General features: G+C 38.9%; 1 protein-coding gene across 1 annotated transcript in view; it reads right to left on the reverse strand.

Annotated features, from left to right (window-relative positions):
* The window catches only part of USH2A (usherin), a gene marked incomplete at its 3' end in the record, with an annotated part of 612,524 nt that overhangs the window by 146,345 nt on the left and 450,924 nt on the right, over nt 1-15,255 (reverse strand). Inside the window, 3 exon segments of the mRNA XM_011366141.1 lie at nt 5,497-5,609; nt 9,327-9,529; nt 10,870-11,079. Coding sequence (XP_011364443.1) covers nt 5,497-5,609; nt 9,327-9,529; nt 10,870-11,079 — 526 coding nt within the window.

A 15,255-nucleotide genomic window follows, 5' to 3' on the forward strand; every position in this document is an offset into this window, starting at 1 on the left:
GTCATAAAAATGTAGAGGTTTCAAAGTTTCTTCTCTAATTTGGTGAGGCAAACTGGGGGATAATCTTTTCCCACAAGCTATGACCTCTTACATCATATTTGACCCCAAGCTAAGCACTCTGGAAATGGAGGAGGATTTAGAAAGGATGACAGGGGTTTAACCTTCATTTAGAGACACACAGCCTGTGCTCTTATCATAAAGACTTCTGAAAAGTTGGTGTGTAAAAATATCATTTATATCATTCAGGATCTTGAGGCAAATTTTTAAACAACTGTTTGTGAATGCTACGAAGACATTATATCTCAGACTTCTCATCAATAATACAGCCCCAAGCTGATGGAGAACTGAAAAGAAGTGCCAGGGTCCTAATGGAAGGCAGTGAGAGACACGATCTGACTGCCTTCTCTCTGCTTTCCTGTGAACCTCATGCCTAGACAGCATGCATTTTGCAATACCAGGAGTACTGTAATAAAAACTTGTCCTGTTTTTGTTCTTTTCTTAGCATATTCATTTATGGAAAATAGATAAGTAGGCATCACAGGCAGCCCAGAGCCCAGTGAAACTGTCAGCTGCAGTGTTTGTCATATTTCAATCAAAGCCAGGGCCGTTCAGCTATCTCCATCCAGCACTGTCTCCACATTCTGGAGGACCAGAATTAATGAATTAGCTATTGATTAAATTCCACTCTAACAAATCCACCAAGGCAAATAAATGAACTACCCAGGGCACGTGTAGGCCATGGCCAGACATGTACAGGCTATCGATCAGTAGTTAGTATTCTTTTGGGATATAGAAGCAGCTGATGATAATATGACAAGTATGGAAAATGCAATGTAGAAACAGAGTTTGCTTTCGGAGGAGCAGGCTATAAATCTAGAAGGGTCCATCCGATCTTTATTTGTGTGCTACGGCATCTTTGGTTTACATATGAGAAAAACACATGTAAGTGCTTGTTCTGGAGATGGAGCCAAAAGCAAGGTGCAAGTTAAGGCCAAAGATAGAGATGATGTACTCCACACACAGAATCACACAGGCTGATAGGCTACCTGTGCATGTTATTAAAAACACATGAAAGTCAAATTTCTACCAACCACTGCATTTTGCCCAAAATAAGCAGAGAATCAAAGAAATATATGTCTTGTTAGAAACCAAATTATTTTAAATGCTATGAAGTAAACCAGTTTACTGACATGCCTCTAGAAGGATTTCACATTTGATTTTGCATGTTGCTAATATAAAAGAGATTTTTAAAAAACCAAAATAGAAACATAACTAACAAGTCTACGTTGCCAGAAGTATAATGAAATTACACAAACAATAACATGCACACAGGAGGCTAACTGCTTTGGTGCTGGTGTAATTTTGATTAATGGCTTGGCAGCCCATACCCGCTCGTTAGAGTCTCGCCTTTGGAAAATGCTGCTCTGCTACGATGGATCATTTTAAGAAAGGAAAGGCTTTACATGCCAATATTTTGGTTCTGAATGATCTCCATCAAGATTTTTGCTAAATTTTTGACCAAAAAAGAATGGAAAAAAGGAAGGGAGGGAGGAAAAAAGGGAGAACATTGCCGGAGGCATTGGAATACAGAGAAATATGGGAGAACGGGATTTTCGGTGCCGGCCAGGATGGAGTAAGTCTATTAAGGCCACTGTCTCCCGCTGGTCACCACTCGAAAGTCTACACGAATTACAAAAAGCAGCCACCAGAGGATCCTGAAAAGTTGACAGATCAGGAGCGGAGCCAAAACTGGAAGCACAAGCATTAGAGGACGAATGTCCCCCCTCTGTCTCCCGTCTTCAACCCAAGAGCAAGCCCAGGGTGGCGATGTACACAGGACAAGCGAATCCGTGAGAGAAACCCTACCTTTCTGGAAGAATACAGAAAGCCCTAGCAAGCCAGAGGGTGTGAGGGAAATCCCTGTTTTGGGTTATTTTCCCTTTTTTTTTTTTTTCTCTGGATCCCACTTTGAGGATGATTTCGGCCAAGGAGCTGCACTATGGCAGCCCTGGCCAAATGGAAATCTAAAATCCCAAGAAAAATCTATCTTTCTAACCAGAGGAACTGAAAGAAGAGGCCCCTGTGCTCTGCAGAATGTGTGGTGAGACGATCCTTGTTTATTTTTCTCTGTTTTCTCTCATCTCATTGCTCCCACAACAGCCTCATTGATGTAACTGCGTGGAAGCCTGAGAGGCTGAAATTCCAAAAGAAACCATGTTTTTCTGGCTGAAGACCCAGGAAAGGAAGTCCAGGGACCTAGAAACCATGGAACCCTCACAGATGAGGGACTCGGGCAATCTAGTTCTCGTGTGTGGATGTTTACAGCACCTTTAGACAGTCACCAAAAACTGGAAACTATCCGAATTGTCCATAAACTGTAGTAGATTCATACGATGAAATATTATTCAGCAACAAAAAGCACAAACTTGATATGTACAACAACATGAATGAATCTTAAATGCATTATGCTCAGTGAAAGCGGCCAGACTTAGGTGGCTTCATACCATATGACTCCACTTAAGTGACAACAGGGAACAGGCAAAATTGTAGAGCCTGGAAGAGAGAAGTGTTCGCTCAGTTTGGGGGCAGAAGGAGGAGAGACTGGCTCTACAGAGCACAGTGCGAGGGGGTATTTTGACGTGATGGAACCGTGCTATATCTTGATCGTGGTGGTGCGGATGCATTTGTCAAAACTCATAGCAATACGGAGCGAAAAAGAGTGTATTTTACTTTGCATAAAATTAAAAAAATGAAAAATGTAAGAGATTAAAGAATGAACAAATTCAGGAAACCTGGTATTTTGAAATTTCCTGATAATCTCTTGTTGATGCTTTACTCAGTCATTATTCTGTTTCACACAGGCTCTTTCAACCTGCACATCGATGACTTCGGTTCTGGGATACTGTCGTCTTTATCTTCTCCTCCTTTTCTCCTCTGTTCTCTCTTTCTGAAACTCTTACTATCCACATAGTAGATTTCCGGGATTTTTTCTAATTTTCTTAATTACGTTTTTCTTGACATCTTTGCTTTTTTATCGCATATTGATAGAGACTTTGCTTAAATTTTCTCCCAAAGTTTTAATTCAACTTGACACTTTTAATTTCCATGAGGTCCTCCTCTGACCCCCAATTAATTTTTTTTTTTCCAAGTAAATTTGTTTGTTTCGTAAAGAATTTCTTTTCATCTCTTTGAGATTGGGCTAAATCTCATGTCTGGGTTTACCTGCAAGGTTCTCTCTGATGAGGTTCGCATTTGAGTCGGTGGACAGAGGAAAGCAGATGGCCCTCCCCAGGGTACGTGGGCATCATCCGATCAGTTGAGGGACTGAACAGAGAAGAAAGGGAGGGAGGAGGAATTCCTCCTCCGGCTGCTACCTGAGCTAAGACATCAGTCTTCTCCTCTCTCAGACCTGGACTGGGATTTACGCCATGGGCTCCTCTGAGTCTCAAATCTTTGGACTTGGACTGGGATCAAGCTTTCCCGAGTCTCCACTTTTGGTTTTGTTTCTCGGGAGAACCCCGACTCATTACAGGTTCTAATCACCTTTTTTTTCAGACTTTCAGCTAATCCCATGATGTCAGCTTTGAACCTTCCCCTACCTTCCCCTTTTGCACAATCCTTAAAGCTTGTAAGAGCTCAGATGCTGAGGTTCTCTGCAGGGCAAATTAGTTTGTTTTATGTCATTATCTCCCTCTGCCAACCAACATTTTGGTTGTAAATTTCTCCACTGTACAGAGTCATCTGCCTCTCTCTGCCAAATACTGCTTCCGGATTTGTGCTGAAATTTTTCTTCTGTTGTCTGAGCTCTCATCTTCCTTGCTTTGTTGTTTAACACCCTTTTAATTTCTTTTTTTTTTTTTTTGCCATCAAATATATTGGAGGGTAAGCAATCATTAGCCACAACTACAAAATAGCTTTCCATGTTATCATCTTCTGCAAGAATCTTCTTAAAGGAAAAAAATATATATCCTAGAGACAAAGACACATATGGGTATTTGTTCAACTTCTAATAAAGCTTATGTATTATTTTTAGCTACATATAAATATGGAATCGAAGCTATATTCCCTTATGCCACTCAACTGGGTTTGAGTCATGGGATGCTAACAGACAAGAAATCTGACATCATCTGCCCACCTAACTGTAATTCTTCCTTGAGTTATTTAAGACTGAGCTAAAGTGTCACATTTTCCATGATGCTTTGACTGATAATTGTAAGTAGAGTTTGGTATTTCCCTCTTTACGCATTTTGTGCACATTATAAACTTCCGTTGCAGTGGTTTTCACCTTGTTCTATAAATATTTGTTTAGCTCAGTGACTTCTACTGTAGACTCAAACTGCGAAAATTTAGAAGCTTGCCTTATAATTCTTTGTATTACTTTTTCATCTTACATTATGCTAGCCACAAATATGTTTGCTGAAAGAATAAATAAAGGTCTCTGGTGTCCCTTTAACTTGACCATCTTCCTCCTGTGTAGTAGGCAATCCTGTGGGTAGGTAGGGAAAACCTACTAAGGGAATTATCAATTAATTGACAAACCCCAAATTAGATAAATACCTGTCATGAGTTTGATAGAAGGTGTTCTCAAGAAGACAAGATATGATTTTTGCCCTAATTAACTAAACATCCAATTACTTGGGGTTTTCTAATTATTTTAATCACTAGTTCCTCAAATCAAAAAAGACCTACATATTTGAATTTGTCATAAGGGACCCTTCAGAATGGAAATATTTTATAATGTCTAGATTGTTTTAGTCGGTGTGCATGGGTGTGTGTCGTGTGTGTATGTATGTAAGGGAAGGGTGGTTCCTTTGAGGCAGAAGAAGGATGCGTAAGTGCTCAGATAGCATTCTTAGCCTCAACTTGATATACGGGAATGAACAATGGTCGTCATCACACTTTGGCCTGGGAAACAATATTAAATCTTCTCATTATTATCATTATCGCTAATTTTGAATTGGAAAGAGACTCACTTTCAAATTATGATCATTTCTCAGAAAAAAAAAAAACAAAAACAAAAACAGAAAAATAAAGGGATTCTACCAAGAATCTGATAAAATTGGGAATGGTTATCCAAACATCATCTTCCCTATTTATTTTACAGATATTTCTAGCTTGAGGGCAATCTGATAAATGTAAATCTAATTTTTTTTCAAAGAGATTAAGTTAGACGGTAGTCACTCTAATTAAAATTGTATTCTGTGTCTCACAGAAGGATTCACTGAAGGACACATTTAAATTTCATGCTGTAAGCGCTGGTTCAGAGATTATTAAGCAAAGAGAAGGGAAGCTGGGTGAACAGAGACAGAAACATCAAAGCTTAAATGTTAGAGGATGTGTCTAGATAAGATCAATACAATAATATCAAAATTTTGCTTTACAAATATATTTATAGCAACTTATTAAGTGAGATTGCCATGGCTCAGATAAAAGTACTGATTTTTATTTTCATTGCATATGATCGGTTCTTTAAATTAGGTGACAAAAAAGGTGTACCTTGAAGTGATGCCACCAATTGTCGGTGTTGGTATATCACTTGGAGTATCTTCCACAGTGGCGATTTGGGTGCCATTGCTTTTCACACAGGCATATTTTGTGCAGACTTCAACCTGCAAACAGTAGTTTAGAAAAGAATAAATCCAACTATTGTCAAAATCCAGACCACCAACGGCTGAATCTCTCCTACCCTCATTTCATATGAATCTCTTAATAGCCTGTTGGGGTTAATCAAATACTAATATTTGATGTTAACTGACTCCACTGAGACAAGCTCAGAAGAGGGTGCTGAAATGGGCTTAGGACAATTGGTTTGGCGATTAAATGGGGACATTTAGTCTCTGGTTCCAACCATTCAGGAAGAGGCAGAGAAAGTAATCTATTTGGAGCAGATTAAGGAATGGAAGCTGCCTTGGTGACAGCTGGCAAGTGTAATAGTTATCACTGTACACTGCTCTCTAGATCTATAACCAGGTAGTGCGACGATGATGTCTCCTGGAGGTCTCGCCACTCTCCAATGAATGGCCTAAATGTTCACGTCAAATGGAAGGAAAATGAGGCCTAGAGAAGCTGTTCAATATGGCTGAATTATCTTCTATCCATTTGTTCCAGCTGCAATTGTATTTGTACCTTGATCACAGCAGAAAATCATCTTTCGTCCCTTTAATTCTGCTACCTCATCTGAATATAAACTGAGGAGGGTGGAATAACTAAAGATTAGAAATTGGGTTCATCAAACATTAGTAACACACACACACACACGTTCAGCAAAAGGAAGGAGAGAGAAATGAATGCATGAAGGACTGGTAGCAGGACAGCCACGAAGCTGTCCATTCTCCTCTCAGAGGACACAGCACAGAGAAGCTGCGCCTTGTCTAGTGCGAACTGACTTTCAGCATCTATACAGACAAGCGGGCAAAGCGAGGTGCTGCTGAATCTAAACAAAGAGTTTTTAAGAGAAGCACTTCTCCGAATTTCCACAGGCATTCGAGGAAAGAAAAACGTGACCCTCATTGTATTTAGTAGCTACGTCGTTTTACTCGTGGGGCAGTTTGCTCCTAAATGGGAGATGAGGCAAATGTGCACAGTGCTATTTGTGAGTTGTGTAATTTATTCATGTCATATAGAATTCTGAGGTAATATTTCGTAGGTGTTTAAAAGTAGGTGTCAGAAGCCCTACACACTGAGTACATCCAATTAAACCTCAAATATCTTAAAGGCAGATGAACTTAAACTGTATTTGCTAGTTACAGAATTAATGACAATAAAACTTCATACATATTTGAAAATATTTGACTCGCATAATGAGATAACTTGAAATCAACTCAACTGACTTTATTAGGTAAATAATATGTGCCAAATATTACAATGGGTACTTGTACCAACAATTTCACTGAGTCCTCACACTTTATAAGGTTGACAACTGGGAGTCAGAGAAATCAGGGAATATAATCAGGCCAGTAAGAGAGTTTTACTATACTCTATTGCCTTATCAACTAAATATTAAGCATAACTTTAAGTTCTAAATTACTTAGGTTTATTCAACTGATTCTTCAGAAAGTTTTAATTTTGGCTTTGGACAAATGTGACAAGATTTTTCTCATTTTCACTAATGTTCTGAGTCTTCATTTTTAGGGCCTATTTCTGGTGCTATAGCTGTACTCGATACTATGCGACGGAAGCACAAATATAAAAGTTTACATTTTTTACTTAAAAAGATAAAATTGAGTCAAAATTTAAATTATTCTCTTTAAAAAGAGACATGTAAATGGACCCAATATAAATATATTAAAAAATAGATATTTTGTTGCATCTATTGGTCTGCTTTAAAATCAATGGCTATTTTAAAGAGGGGTTAGCATAGAGAATCTTAATTCTGAAGTATTAGGTATATCAATTAAGTGCATATTTTAAATGAAGTAAGATCATCTTGGGCATCATAAATGAAAACTATTGCTATTTGATATTCAGATTTCCAGCGATGCAACAACTATTCCAAATGTATATTCCTGGACTGTGAAGAGCTTCACAAAAATGTAGTTATCAAGAATACGAATATCTTAGTCACTAATAATAAAATCTAAGTATTCGATTCTAATTTGGACTTTTGTCTCATCTGTTTCAAATCTGATTGAAATGCTCTCCCTTCAGGCCAACATGGACTCAAACCAGTAGGTAAGAGTAAAGCCTTTCACAGAACATTCCCGAAACACTTAAATGTCAACCAGTTTTGCACAGCACCCAGGTTAAATTTATATTCCTGATAAAGACGCTGTCAGCTTTCTACACCCGGGCCCCAAAGAGGATGACACAGCAAATCCTCCACCACCTTCCTATGTTCGTAAAGTTGTATTTCAAATTATTTCGAAAAGATTTTTGATTGCATACTTTGCTCTATAATATACATGCACATGTGGACTCTCTAAGAACTGTGAACATAAACTCCGTCCCGATGTTCCATGCTAAGACAACTCAGAGAGGTTAACAGAAATCGTGGAGTGTAATGAAAAATAACCAATGGAACGTTCATTCTTCTTTAATTGCACATTTTAAAACTGTTTTCTTAGGAAGCCAGGCCTCGTAGTGAAAGAGGCTAAAGCATTGGTTATAGCCAGACGATTATGTCTTTTCACCCTTAAATGTGGGGAAAGACGGGGATGGGAAAGTGAAAATGGCAGCACTTAGTAAACAGAGCCCGTAAAAGGCTTCTGTACCCAAATAAAATTTCTATGCTTAATGTCTTTTGAAAATTATTGATAGAGCGCTCATGAATTTTAGAAGTAGCATAGTTTATTTAAAAATTTACTAAATTGCAACCTTTCTCTATAAACTTTGAGCTTCTGAAACACTCCATTTTTACCATTAATTTCTTCCTTTGGTCTTGTTATTTTTCATATCCTAGCACTGTAACAAGATTTCCTATTCCTTGAAGATAAGTTCTTTGTTTTCCATGCCTTATACAGTATTCTTTATATTTTTTTCTACTCTTAAGGTTCGTAGTTCTCAAAGAGGTCTCTAAGTTGGGCCTCAGGTGGTCAGTGCACTCTCTGAAATGGCATATTAATTTTTCTCATCTAAGTACATACATATTTTTCTAGGGCAGGTTGCACTGACTTCATCAGACTCTCCAAGAAGCCCAAGGGACAAAAGTTTAAATACAACTGCTCTCTCTCATGTAGGTGTGGGTCACTGAATGATGCACAGATATAGTTCTTTCATCCTTACATAAAAATCTTTGAATATGCTGTGTCTGCCATATACTCACTTATGCTTTCTTTTTGCATTCAGAACCACAGGACACTACAGGTGGACAGAATGCTATCTGTCATCTAGTCCAGTGCCCTGACAAAAGAGCCCACTGACACCGAGTAGGTTGATGACTTCCCTAAAGTTACCAAATTAGTAACTAGCAGAAATAGGAATAATATCCTCATAATCACAGACTGATTCTGATTTTCATGATCAGTAAGAGAAGCAAAAAGAAAGAAGGCAAACTGCCTGGCAAGACTTATTGCAAATATGTGATTTGCTTCATTTTGCCAGGGCGAACATCATCGTCACCCTGTCACCGTCCTATTCCACATCACCATTATCTTCTCTCCAGAGACTCACATGTTTGCCCACAGCAGATTTAATCCTGATCGATTTCCCGCTTTTCTCTCCCTTTTCCCACCAAATAATCTGTAACCAAGATGGAAGGTATCCACGAAGACACACAATCCGACATGTTTTATTAACATACCCATAAGCTTAACTATAAAAAAAAAAAAAAACCACAAAAAAACCCCCCAAAAAACAAAAATAAAAAAAAAAAACAACAAAGTTCTAACCTGAATGTCATAGATAGTGAAGGGAGACAGGTCTTGTAGAATGAAAGACCCGGGCACATTCATTCCAGTCTTGTGGAGCTTATTATTTACATAGACAGAATACTCAGTGACAACGCCATTTGGGTTTGAAGGAGATGTCCAGATGACGCGTACAGCTGTACTGTTGATGATGACAACCTCCGGAGGAGGCATGCCCTGAGGCTCTAGAATTAGAGGAAGAAACTGAATAAACTCCAGCTGTCTCTGAAAAAGCACTTATTAAACTAAATGCAGATTAGTATTTAGGTTTCGCGAAGGGTCCGCTGCTTATCTGCTTTCCTCTGATGAAGTTATCACAGGCTGTAGTCCTCTGTAAATTGGCTTATTATACTCGCAGTTAGAAACCGTAAGAACTGGTGGTAAAATGCTTTATACCACCAGCGTAGTGCTAATCTTCAATACTATGCGGCCAGTGGGATATGATGATAAATTATTCACCCATCTGCACCACTAACACGTATCTATTATTTGTCTCTTTTTCCACCCCCTCACTCCATATCTCTGGGAGAGGGAGAGGGGAGGGGAGGTTGGAAAGAAAGAAAATTTGCTCCTTAAGCAAAAACTAAAACTCGAATACACTGAGGCTGGTGGAACGTGAAAAATCATTTGATGTTACTAGCTTGTAACTCAAGCAATATGAAGCAATAATGCAATATTGTCATTATGTAAATGATTTTGAATGTTGATTACCATAGGTAATGATGAAATCTAACATTAGGAAAAAAATCTTGCTTGGCGTTAAATTACACAATTATTCAAGCATGTCAGAAATAACTATGCGAAGACCTATTTTTATCTTAAGAACCCATCTTAACTAGTTGAAAAATTGTCCGTGTGATCCATTCTATTTTATAAACAAAAGGTGTCGACCTTTGGCACCACAAAGGGAAATGGGTTCCACACTTAAAGTGCTCTGCTAATGACCTGTGACACTTGCTTGGGAGGTAATGATATTATAATGTTTATAATGAGACTCTATAAAGCCAAAAAGATTAGAAAGACCATTCCAAACTCATTTCAGATTCACAAGTTGCTTCTCTTGCTTCCTCCCCCTTGCTAACTGGCTTAGAAATGAGTCATAGGCAATTTTTCTCAGTGGATGAACTTCCACCTACCATTTCTGGTGACTCAGGGAGGGCCCTCGCTGGGCTCGGCTGTCGTTTTGAAAAGCACACTGCTTCTGAGAGCAAATCTTTAAAGAAAAATGTTTCTAAATGTCACCGTTTATTGATGTGAACTCAGCTCCAAACTCAGCATACACGGAAAAGAACAGGAACAAACTGGGCTAATATCCCATTATTAGAGCCTTGTGCTGCCGTCTCAATGGGACCATGTATTGATCCGCCACTTGATGACAGCAAGCACTTAGGCATTTTAGCCCGACCCCCTTCCCTCCAACACCGGAAATTTTATAATGGAGGGATGACTGATCTCAGCCTCAGCAAGAATCAATCAATTTCATTCGCATCTCTGAAGCTTAGTGTCCCTTGAAACCTGGACTCACCCCCATCACAGGTGTTTGTGCGTAGTACTTCGCTGCTGATGCCGTGGACTCCGTTGAAGACAGAGATAAAAATCCGATACTCTGTGTTTGGATTTAAGTGGCCAATGACATGAGAGTTTACATCTGGGAGAATTTTTAGAGATTCGTTTGAGGTAGCAGAACTCCAAAAGAGCGTATAATATTCAACGTCACCTTGTAGGTCTTGAAAAGCTGTTAATAAACACAAGACACCATAAATGTGGCTGATCTAAAAAGGACCTCAGGGGAAAAAAGGACAGAGAATAAACTCTATCATTAGCTACTCCTAGAATGGGGAAAAAAAGCTTGTGGAACCTTCTTTACGGTGGTGCTGTTTCTTCTTCTTCTTCTTTTTTTTTTTTTAACAAAGTTGATTTTTCTCCCATTCCATAATTAATTGCATAGAGTCTTATCTTTATAGGAAATTAAACGTATAAATTTCCTTTCAATATTTTAATTATTCTACTTATAATTATTCAACTAATGTCCAAAACTTTAGTATTATACTACTGAGTGGAAACTAAGAGTAAAATAAAACTACGCACTGCATAGAACAACTGCTCACAAATAAAACGATCCTAATACAAAGTAGGGCATTTCCTGGCATAGATCCTAAAACTTGAGAGACTTTTTTTTTTTTTTAACTTGCTAACAAAATCTGCTAAATGAAACCTAGAAGAATGTTTCAACAGATAACCTGTTATGGACACTGCCGATGTAGCAGTCACATGACATCCTGTCTTAAGGTTCCACCCAGCAGAGCACTAGAGTAGTATCTGAATTTTTATCAAGGCTCTCATCCTTCCTCTGAGTTCACTGTGTCTCCATGATGTACACAAGCTGTTCGTGAATGCCAAAATCAATCACTGTCTCACAAGTATAACTCATCAATTCCTCAACCCTCATCCTTTCAAAGACCAGCCTATTTTCTTTTGCCCCTTTTACCTAGTTTCTTTATTCTTACCCTAAGCTCTGCTTCTCACTATCTTCCTACAGTGAAGCCTTAAAAAGAAGACATAAAACAGCTATATTTTCTTAGGTAGGAAACAGTACACTGCTCTGCTTACGTTGATAGTATCTTTAATGATCTTAAGCAGGAATTATTACCCTGGTTTGCTATATAATCTGGAGTTAAGGTATGAATACTAGCTTGTGTTCAAAGCAACAGGAAGAATGAGGATTTCCTATGAGGTTATGTTAAGTATGTGTATATTGAGAAATATTTTATCAGATATTCTAATCCTGTTATATGTGACCCATCTTGTATAGACCACATAAATTTATGCGACTAGGTATTGTTCTAATTATATAGCACATCACGAGAACCTTGGTGACTTGAAGATGGTTATAACCTCTGGATACAAATTTTCTATTAAATGCCATTTTTTTGGTGGTGATCTCCATAGATTGGTCAAAAATGTGGACTTAGTTATAGCAAATTCTCAAATATAGAATAGGCCCCTCTACTTTGTAATGAATTCTCAAGTAATTTAAAACAGTTGTTAGATAGGCTAATAGAAAGTCTTCTTGTCGAAGCAACTAGATTATGCTCCTTACAGGCTATTGGATTATTTTTAGAGATCAATCAATATTAATTATGTCCTCTAGATCTTGAACACCTAGATCAGGGGTCAGCAAACTATAGTTCGTGAACAAAATCTAGCCTGCAGGCCAAATCTGGCCTGCCACCTGTTTTTATATAACCTGTGAGCTAAGAAAGGTTCCTGCATTTTTAAAGGGCTGGAAAAAAAAATCAAAAGGACAGTATTTTGTGACATGTGAAGATGATATAAAAAGCAAATCTCAGCGTTCATAATAAATTTTTATTGGAACACAGCCATACTTAGGCGTCCTCTACTGCTGTTTTCATGTTTGCAATGGCAAAGTGGAGTAGCTGCTATAGAGACTGTACAAAGCCTGCAAAATGTAAAGTATTTACTATCTGGCCCTTCACAAAGAAGTCTGTGGCCCTGATCTAGAGCGATTGCAGTAAACCATCCCACGCGATAGGTCTCCTAATTGATTTGCGTAGAAATGAATTCTTCAGTCATCTCTCATCAGCAGGCTCATTGGAAGGTAATTTTATTCAAATGTAAAAACCTAGAAGGATCCCATTAAGGTTATTTTATGATAGAAGTGTCTATCTTGCCCATAGATTCTCAAACTAGAGTCCGGTTTTCAAAGTTCCACAGTGCAGAGCTCTGTGTCATCAAGGTACTTCCTGGAAAATTCATGCATCTCAAAACTACTTCCTGAGAAAATTCTTTATTCTGCCTGAAGATAAAACTGCTCATCTGAAGACATGGGAAGATCCTTAGGCAACAACCCAAGCTGGGCTCCTTGTTTTTCCCAAGACATCTCAGACTTTCTTTCTAATTTAAGTGTCAGTCAGATACAAATAACTGCATTTTAGACACTCACCCCCCCGACCCCAACTATTTATTCTCACTGTGCTCCAACTCCTATAAACAGCCTTCCAGAGCAAAGTGTATTTCAAGGAAATTGTATATGAGATGTGTTAATTAGTCATCGTTCTATATTGGGCAATGAAAACAAAAAAAGATGATTTCTGCTCTTTAAGCAAATTGCTATGGGCACATGGGCACAGTAAGCTAAGTTGCTGTCACCAAGAAGCCCCCAAATAAAGTCACTTAAGTAAAACTGATACTAATTTATGGTCACGTAATAGCCCCAAAGTAAGTGAACCAGATTCTGCTTCTTGTGGTTATTCAGGAACCCAGGTTTTTTCTTTTATGTGGCTCTGGGTCTCTGAGGGTGCTGTCCATGTCTGCAGAATTAAAACTGAGACCACTGCCAGGCCCACATTCTGGCCTAGGAGTAAGATGAAGAGAGAACAGACAGGCACATACCCGATGTTTTGTGGCTATGACCCACAAAAAGACATATTCTTTTCATATTCTACTGGCACAAGCAGTCACATGGGCACAACTAAGTGCCTCGGAGACTTGTAAATGTAGCCTGTAGACTGGTCAACATTGGGGACACCACCACTAAAAGACAATGGTACCATGCAATAGCCAGTAGTTCTACCTTTTAGACAAGTCCGTAATTATAAAGAGACACATACTCTTTATCTATCTTCAACTCACTGCGGAAATGCTTTTATCTGAATGCTTTGCAGAATTATGTCCCAAATTTTTATTAGAAATGTTTTACCAATTTTTTTTCATCTTTTATAAAACGGCTGCTGAAAGCACTGTGGACATTTAGAGACAGAATAATCATGTATACCAATACTAAGTGCTAAGTGCTAAACATATATTATTTCATTTAATCCTTAGTGTAACATTTTAAAGCATTTATTATTATCATCCCCATATTTTGGATTAGGAAACTAGGATTTTGTGAGGTTCAGTGGCTTGTTTTTGGTCATACTGCTAGAAAATATTGGAACTGGGCGTCAGGCCTCAGTTTCCCCCATCCCAGAAGCTATTATTGAAATTTGAAATCTTTCCTTCATTTAGCTTCATAGTTGGTTTTTTTTTTTTTTTTTGGTTAGGAGAATTTGGAACCGTGAGAATGGATGTAATCACCCACAGGAGAGTTACCATGCAAACGAATACTCAGGAAAGAACTGTGTGAAATGTCTCGTGGACGAGGAGGAGGAGCAGGGCGGGCACATTCCAGGCAGGAGGGGGTCACTTATGGGGTCCACTACCACAGGATGGCACCGAGGAGAGACGACCGGATTGGGTCAGTAGGCGGTAACGACTCCAAGAGGCTCATGTGAGTAGAGAACAAGGGAAGACGGTTGGGCGACAGCAGGTGCACGAGGAGGGAAGCTGGTGGGAGAGGCCAGCGCAGGCTACTGGCTTCAGTGACTGGAACGATGAGAAGGGGAGCAGAGGGGCGAGAGAGCCGGCCGTGGCCGGTGCTTTCCAGAAGAGACGCAACGCGGAGCGATTTATGTGAAACGCCCCGTGAACAAGATCAATTCAGACAGAGCCAGAAGTTCTTCTCGCTACACAATCTGGTGGTTTCCGATTAAGAGATCAAGATGAGGCAGGTGGTTTTCGTGTGAATGTAAACTCACACTTTCGATGGTGTCACCTTCATACTTCGCGAGTTTTCCAGAGAGTTCGCTCAGATATTATAGTGTGGGAGTTATGTCATTAACCTCTGTTATTTCCAGTGTCCAGGACAAAAAAAAAAGAAAAAAGTCAAAAATACGCATTTGTGGAAGGAAGAAAAGAGAGGGAGGGAGGAAGAAGAGTAAAAAAGGAGAGAAGACAGAAGAAAAAAGAAGAGAAACAGATAAAGATTACATTGTACAGATGAGACCATCTGAAGGCCGGAGTGAGCGCTTGACAGACGGTTAAAAGGACAGCATTTGGATGACTTTTCGTT

This window comes from Pteropus vampyrus, unplaced genomic scaffold, assembly GCF_000151845.1.
Source record: "Pteropus vampyrus isolate Shadow unplaced genomic scaffold, Pvam_2.0 Scaffold121, whole genome shotgun sequence".
Classification (NCBI taxonomy): Eukaryota; Metazoa; Chordata; class Mammalia; order Chiroptera; family Pteropodidae; genus Pteropus; species Pteropus vampyrus.